The sequence below is a fragment of the Malurus melanocephalus genome, unplaced genomic scaffold (genome assembly GCF_030028575.1).
Source record: "Malurus melanocephalus ecotype Western Australia unplaced genomic scaffold, MMel_1.1 scaffold_2076, whole genome shotgun sequence".
NCBI lineage: Eukaryota > Metazoa > Chordata > Aves > Passeriformes > Maluridae > Malurus > Malurus melanocephalus.
In genome coordinates this window covers 1-7,696 of record NW_026625308.1, presented here as the reverse complement: position 1 = coordinate 7,696, position 7,696 = coordinate 1, and the positions used below count along the sequence as shown (strand labels likewise).

Sequence of the window (7,696 nt, the reverse complement as noted above, 5' to 3'; positions counted from 1 at the left end):
GGAAGCGGATGAGGTAGCAGAGCACCATTCTGTTGATCCGGGGCAGGGAGTGCACCACGGCGATGGCGGCCTCGGGGTTCTCGTAATGGCCGATGCAGCGCTCGTAGAACTCGTGCGGGATCAGCGGCTCCTCCAGCTCGCGGTACCACAGCTTCAGCAGCGACGCTGTGTGAGGAGCAGGAGATCCTCAGAAGGTTGGAGACTGTCCAGGTGGACAACCCTGAACCACCCCCATGGAGACCTTCTGGGTGGACGACCCCAAACTGCTCCCATGGAGACCATCCAGGTGGACAACCCTGAACTGCCCCCCCCAGACACTGGGTGAGGAGCAGGAGATCCCCAGAAGGTCAGAGACCATGCAGGTAGACAACCCTGAACCATCCCCATGGTCAGAGACCTTCTGGGTGGACAACCCCAAAAAGCCCTCCCGGACCGTCCCTGGACGCTGGACACGGGGCAGAAGATCTCCAGATCTTCTGGAGACCTTCTATGTGGACAACCCCGAACCACCCCCTGGAGCATCCCCAGATGCTGGGTGAGTAGCAGGAGATCCCCAGAAGGTTGGAGACTGTCCAGGTGGACAACCCTGAACTACCCCCATGGAGACCGTCTGGGTGGACAACCCCAAAAAGACCCCCCAGAAGCTGGGTGAGGAGCAGGAGATCCCCAGAAGGTTGGAGAACTTCAGGGTGGACAGCCCCAAACCGCCCCCATGGTCAGAGACCTTCTGGGTGGACAACTCCAAAAAGCCCTCCCGGACGGTCCCTGGACGCTGGACACGGGGCAGAAGATCTCCAGATCTTCTGGAGACCTTCCAGGTGGACAACCCCGAGCTGCCCCCCTGGATGGTCCCCGGAGCTGGACACCGAGCAGGAGATCCCCAGATGGTCAGAGACCTTCAGGGTGGACAACCCTGAACCACCCCCATGGAGACTTCCTGGGTGGACAACCCCAAACTGCCCCCATGGAAACCATCCAGGTGGACAACCCCAAAAAGACCCCCCAGACAGTGGGTGAGGAGCAGGAGATCCCCAGAAGGTTGGAGAACTTCCGGGTGGACAACCCTGAACCGTCCGTCCCCATGGTCAGAGACCTTCAGGGTGGACAACCCCAATAAGACCCCCTGGACGCTGGGTGAGGAGCAGGAGATCCCCAGAAGGTTGGAGAACTTGAGGGTGGACACCCCCGACCCACCCCCAGACCATCCCCACCCGCGGGTCCTACCAGGAACGTGCGGGTCTTCCAGGCCGGTGGGGATCTTCCATTGGTCCACCTGCAGCTTGAGGGCGTTGACCTCGTCGATGTCACCGGGGACCCTGCGGGGAGTGACCGGTGGAGTGACCAGTGGAGTGACCAGTGGGGACACGGGTGGTCAGCACCTTCGGGTGCTCCGGGGGAGGTGGAGGGGACAGCGGCTGTGCCATTGGTGGAGGTGGGTGGGGACACCGAGACCCCACGTTGGTGGCATCGTGGAGGAACCGCCATGGCCTTGCAGAAGGAGTTGGAGGAACCCACTGGTGTTGCCACCACAACCCTGGGATGATCTTGGTGGCCACCATGGAGGAACCTCCATGGCCTCAGCAAGGAGAGGTTGAGGTGACCAACTGGATGGTGTCACCACAACCCTGAGATGGAGGAACTCATTGGACGATGCCACCAAGACCCTGCCATAATCTTAGTGGCCACCATGGAGGAACCCACAACCCCAAGATGATCTTGGTGGCCACCATGGAGGAACCCCCATGGCCTTGGAGCAAGGAGAAGTTGGTGGATGGTGGCACCAAGATCCTGCCATTATCTTGGTGGACACCATGGAGGAATCAACAAGACGGTGCCACCATGACCCTGAGATGATCTTATTGACCATCACGGAGGAATTGCCATGGTCTTGGAGCAAGGAGAAGTTGGTGGACAGTGCCACCACAATCCTGCCATGATCTTGGTGGACACCATGGAGGAACCTCCATGACCTTGGAACAAGGTGAAGTTGGTGGATGGTGGCACCAAGATCCTGCCATGACTCTGGTGGCCACCATGGAGGAATCAACAAGACGGTGCCACCACGACCCTGAGATGATCTTGGTGACCACCATGGAGGTTCCTCCATGGCCTTGGACAAGGAGTTGGAGGAACCCACTGGTGGTGCCACCACAATCCTGAGATGATCTTGGTGGCCACCATGGAGAAACCTCCATGGCCTTGGACAAAGAGAAGTTGGTGGATGGTGGCACCAAGACCCTGCCATGATTCTGGTGGCCACCATGGAGGAATCAATGACATGGTACCACCATGACCCTGAGATGATCTTGGTGACCACCATGGAGGAACTCTCTGGATGGTGCCACCAAGACTCTGCCATGATCTTGGTGGACACCATGGAGGAACCTCCATGGCCTTGGAGGAGGAGTTGGAGGAACCCACTGGTGGTGCCAGCACAACTCTGGGTTCCTCCATGTGGGTTCCTCCATGGTGGCCACCAAGATCATCTCAGGGTTGTGGTGGGACCATCCAGTGGGTTCCTCCACTTCATGCTCCAAAGCCATGGAGATCTTTCCATGATGGCCATCAGAATTATAGCAGGGTGTTGGTGCCACCATCCACCAACTTCTCCTTCTCCAAGGTCATGGAGGTTCCTTCATGGTGGCCACCAATGGAAGTTCCTCCATGATCTTGGACAAGGAGTTGGAGGAACCCACTGGTGGTGCCATCACAACCCTGAGATGATCTTGGTGGCCACCATGGAGGTTCCTCCATGRCCTTGGACAAGGAGAAGTTGTTGGATGGTGATACCAAAATCCTGCCATGACTCTGGTGGCCACCATGGAGGAATCAATGAGATGGTACCACCACAACCCTGAGATGATCTTGGTGGCCACCATGGAGGAACTCCCTGGATGGTGCCACCAAGACTCCGCCATGATCTTGGTGGGCACCATGGAGGTTCCTCCATGATCTTGGACAAGGAGTTGSAGGAACCCACTGGTGGTGCCACCACAACCCCGCCATGGAACAACCAGAGGATCAAAACCCCAGAAGATCAAACTCCCCCCATTTTTAGCCGCCATTTTGTCCCACCCCACCAGGAGATATCCCCACCGGCGGTGGCTTTACCTGAAGATGCCCTCGGTCTGGTCGCCGTTGAGGGCCAGCACCTCCTCGGAGAGCCGGGTCTGCACCCAGGGCAGTTGGCGCTCGGGGTAGCGCTCCTTCTGCATGGCCACGATGTCCTGCAGGGAGCTGCCGAACATGGACGGGTTGAACACGGCGTTCTTGGCGTGCCGGATCTCCTCGATGTTGGGCTTCTTCAGGCCCTGCGGGAGACACCCGTGGTCACCTGTGGTGGCCTCTGTGGTCACCTGCTCTGTCCCACCCCGCCCCTGCCACCGTCTTGGTGGGACCGTGGCCATGCTGGAGGATCTGCACCCATGGATGGTGGGAGGAGGGGGAGGAGGAGACACGGCTCTGGGACAGCCCCAGTGAGCTTCCAGAAAGTTCTCCAGAAGGTTCTCTGGAAGGTCTCTGGAAGGTGTCCAGAAGGTTCTCCAGAAAGTACTCAAGAAGGCCGCCAGAAAGTTCTCCAAAAGTCTCCAGTAATTCTCCAGAAAGTTCTCCAGAAGGTCTCCAGAGAGTTCTCAAGAGGTCGCCAGAAAGTTCTCAAAAGGTCGCCAGAAAATTCTCCAAAAGTCTTCAGAAGGTTCTCCAGAAAGTTCTCAAAAGATCGCCAGAAAGGTCTCCAGAAGATCTCCAGAAAGTTCTGCAGAAAGTTCTCAAGAATGTCTCCAGAAAGTTCTCCAGAACATTTCGAGTAGTTCTGCAGAAAGTCCTCCAGAAATTTCTCCAGAAGGTCTCCGGGTGGTCTCCAAAAAGTTGTCTGGAACGTCTCCAGTAGTCCTCCAGAAATTTCTCCAGAAGGTCGCCAGAAAGTTCTCCAGAAGATTTCCAGAAAGGTATCCAGAAGGTCTTCAGAAGGTTTCCAGAAGATCTCCAGAGAGTTCTCAAGAGGTCGCCAGAAAGTTCTCTACAGTTCTTCAGAAAGTTCTCCAGAAGGTCTCCAGAAAGTTCTCCAGAGAGTTCTCAAGAAGGTCTCCAGAAGGTCTCTGGAAGGTGTCCAGAAAGTTCTCAAAAGGTCGCCAGAAAGTTCTCCAAAAGTCTTCAGAAAGTTCTGCAGAAAGTTCTCAAGAATGTCTCCAGAAAGTTCTCCAGAAGGTCTCCAAAAAGTTCTCTGGAAGGTCTCCAGAAGGTCCTCCAGAAGGTCTCAAGAATGTCTCCCAAAGATTCTCCAGAAGATCCTTAGGAAGGTCCCAGAAGGTGCCCCCCACAAGGTCTCCAGAAGTTTCTCCAGAAGTTCTCCAGAAGGTTCTCCAGAAAGTACTCCAGATAGTACTCCATAAAGTTATCCATGAAGTTCTCCAGAAAGTTCTCCAGAAGGTCGCCAGAAAGTTCTCAAGAAGTTCTCCAGAAGGTTCTCCAGAAAATTTCCAGAAAGTTCTCCAGAAGGTCTCCAAAAAGTTGTCTGGAAGGTGTCCATTAGTCCTCCAGAAGTTCTCCAGAAGTTCTCCAGAAAGTTCTGCAGAAAGCTCTCCAGAAAGTTCTCCAGGTCTCAAGAAGGTCTCCAGAAAGTTATCCAAAAAGCTCTCCATAAAGGTCTGCAGAAGGTCTCCAGAAGGTCTCCAAAAAGTTCTCTGGAAGGTCTCCAGAAGGTCCTCCAGAAGGTCGCCAAAAAGTTATCCATAAAGTTCTCAAGAAGGTCTCCCAAAGGTTCTCCAGAAGGTCCTTAGGAAAGTCCCAGAAGGTGCCCCCCATAAGGTCTCCAGAAGGCTCTCCAGAAAGTACTCCACAAAGTTATCCATAAAGTTATCCATGAAGTTCTCCAGAAAGTTCTCCAGAAAGTTCTCCAGATGGTCTCCAAAAAGTTGTCTGGAAGGTCTCCAGTAGTCCTCCAGAAATTCTCCAGAAGGTCGCCAGAAAGTCTCCAAAAAGTTCTCTGGAAAGTCTCCAGAAAGTTCTCCTGAAGGTCTCCAGAAGTTTCTCCAGGAAGTTCTCCAGAATGTCTCCAAAAGGTTGTCCAGAAGGACTCTAGAAAGTTCTCCAGAATGTCCCAGGTCATCCCCACAGGGTCTCCAGAAAGTTCTCTAGAAGGTCTCCAGAGAGTTCTCCAGAAGGTTCCCAGAAGATCTCCAGGAGGCTCTCCAGAAGGTCCTTAGGAAGGTCCCAGAAGGTCCTCCCAATAAGGTCTCCAGAGAGTTCCCAGAAGGTTCCCAGAAGGTCTCCAGAAGGTCCTTAAAAGCTCCCCACATGATCCTCAGAAGTTCTCCAGAATTTTTCCAGAAGGTCCTTGGGATTTCCCCACATCTTTCTCAAAAGGTCTCCAGATTGTCTCCAGAAGGTCCTTAGGAAGGTCCCAGAAGGTCCTCCACACAGGGTATCCAGAGAGTTTCCAGAAGGTTCTCAGCAGATCTCCAAGAGTTCTCCAGAACATCCCCAGGTGTTGTCCAGAAGATCCCCAGGTCTTCAGAAGTTCTCCAGAAGATCCCCAGATGCTCTCCAGATGATCTGCAGCAGTTCACGAGAAGATCTCCAGGTCTCCACAAGATTTCCAGAAGATTCCCCCTAAGTTCTCCAGAAGTTCTCCAGGTCTCTGGAACATTCCCAGAAGATCCACGGAAGTTCTCCAGAAGTTCCCCAGAATTTCTCCAGATCCCCAGGTCTCCAGAAGATCTTCAGAAGATTCCCATACGCTCTCCAGAAGATCCTCGGAAGTTCTCCAGAAGATCCCCACACACTGTCCAGAAAACTCTCCAGGTTTCCAGAAGATCCCAAGAAAGTTCTTCAGAAAATTCTCCAGTTCTCCGGAAGATCCCCTGAAGTTCATGAGAAGATGCCCAGGTCTCCAGAAGTTCTCCAGAACATCCCCAGATGTTCTCCATACCATTCCCAGAAAGTTCTCCAGAAATTCTCCAAAGTTTTCCAGAGGACTCCCAGAAGATTCCCAGAAATTGTCCAGAAGTTCTCCAGGAGTTCTCCAGCAGTTCCCCATGAGTTCTCCAGAAGTTCCCCAGAAGGTCCCCAGAAAATTCTCTGGTTCTCCAAAAGTTCCCCAGAAGTTCTCCAGAACATTCCCCAGAGAGTTCTCCAGGTCTCCAGCAAGTTTTCAAGAAAGTCTTCAGAAAGTTCTGAAGAAAGTCTTCAGAAAGTTCTCCAGAAGTTCTGCAGGAGTTTCCCAGAAGTTCTCCAGAAAATTCTCTGGTTCTCCAAAAGTTCCCCAGAAGTTCTCCGTAAGTTCTCCAGAAATTGTCCAGAAGTTCTCCATGAGATCCCCAGAAGATCTCCAGAAGTTCCCAAGAAGTTCTCCAGAAGTTGTCCGGCAGTTCCCACCCGCTCTGGAGATGCCTTTGACGAAACCTCCCACACCCCGTCCCCACCTCCCTCCCTTCTCCAGCCCATCCCACCCCACCAACCCCGGATGGTCCGATGGAGGTCCCAGTGGAGGTCCCGGTGGAGGTCCTGGTGGAGGTCCTGTGGAGTTCACCTCCTTCAGCCTGTCCCATCCCTCCAGCCCCTGATGGTCCCAATGGAGATTCCAGTGGAGATCCCGGTGGAGGTCACCTCCTCCTCCACCCCACTGGCCCCAGATGGTCCTGATGGAGATCCCATGGAGGTCCTGGTGGAGCTCCTGGTGGAGGTCACCTCCTTGCCCACCCCACCCCACCGGCCCCAGATGGTCCTGGTGGAGATCCCAGTGGAGGTCACCTCCTCCAGCCCCTCCCCAGTCCCACCAGCCCTGGATGGTCCTGGTGAAGGTCACCTTCTCCAGCCCACCCCACCAGCCCCGGGATGATCCTGGTGGAGATCCCATGGAGGTCCTGGTGGAGCTCCTGGTGGAGGTGACCTCCTTCTCCAGCCCATCCTACCCCACTGGCCCCAGGTGGTCCTGGTGGAGGTCCCAATGGAGATCCCAGTGAAGGTCACCTCCTCCAGCCCCTCCACCAGTCCCACCAGCCCCAGATGGTCCCAATGGAGATTCCAGTGGAGATCCCGGTGGAGGTCACCTCCTCCTCCAACCCACCCCACCAGCCCCAGATGGTCCTGGTCGAGATCCCGGTGGAGATCCCAGTGAAGGTCACCTCCTTCTCCAGCCCACCCCACCCCACCAGCTCCAGATGTCCCGGTGGAGATCCTGTGGAGGTCCTGGTGGAGGTCCCAGTGAAGGTCACCTCCTCCAGCCCATCCCACCCCACCGGCCCCAGATGGTCCTGGTGGAGGTCCTGGTGGAGATCCCAGTGAAGGTCACCTCCTTCTCCAGCCCCTCCACCAGTCCCACCAGCTCCAGGATGGTCCCGGTGGAGGTGACCTCCTTCTCCAGCCCGTCCCACCCCAGCAGCTCCAGATGGTCCTGATGGAGGTTCTGGTGGAAAACCCGGTGGAGGTGACCTCCTTGTCCAGCTCATCCCACCCACCGGCCCCAGATGGTCCCAGTGGAGATCACAGTGGAGACCTGGTGGAGCTCCTGGTGAAGGTGACCTCCTTCTCCACCCCGTCCCACCCCACTGGCCTCAGATGGTCCTGGTGGAGATCCCATGGAGGTCCTGGTGGAGCTCCTGGTGGAGGTGACCTCCTTCTCCAGTCCATCCTACCCCACTGGCCCCAGATGTCCCGGTGGAGGTCCCGGTGAAGGTCCCAGTGAAGGTCACCTCCT

The 7,696-nt window shown here is 55.4% G+C and overlaps 1 protein-coding gene across 1 annotated transcript in view; it reads right to left on the bottom strand.

Moving 5' to 3' along the window:
* Nucleotides 1-3,966, bottom strand: part of LOC130587553 (rho GTPase-activating protein 39-like) — a 7,980-nt gene extending 4,014 nt beyond the window's left edge. Inside the window, exons 1-3 of the mRNA XM_057388533.1 lie at nucleotides 3,112-3,966; nucleotides 1,225-1,316; nucleotides 7-165 (exon numbers count right to left, since the gene is read on the bottom strand). Coding sequence (XP_057244516.1) covers nucleotides 7-165; nucleotides 1,225-1,316; nucleotides 3,112-3,407 — 547 coding nt within the window. The 5' untranslated portion in view covers nucleotides 3,408-3,966. The remainder of the gene's footprint in view (nucleotides 1-6; nucleotides 166-1,224; nucleotides 1,317-3,111) is intronic.
* Nucleotides 3,967-7,696: the final 3,730 nt, after the last annotated feature.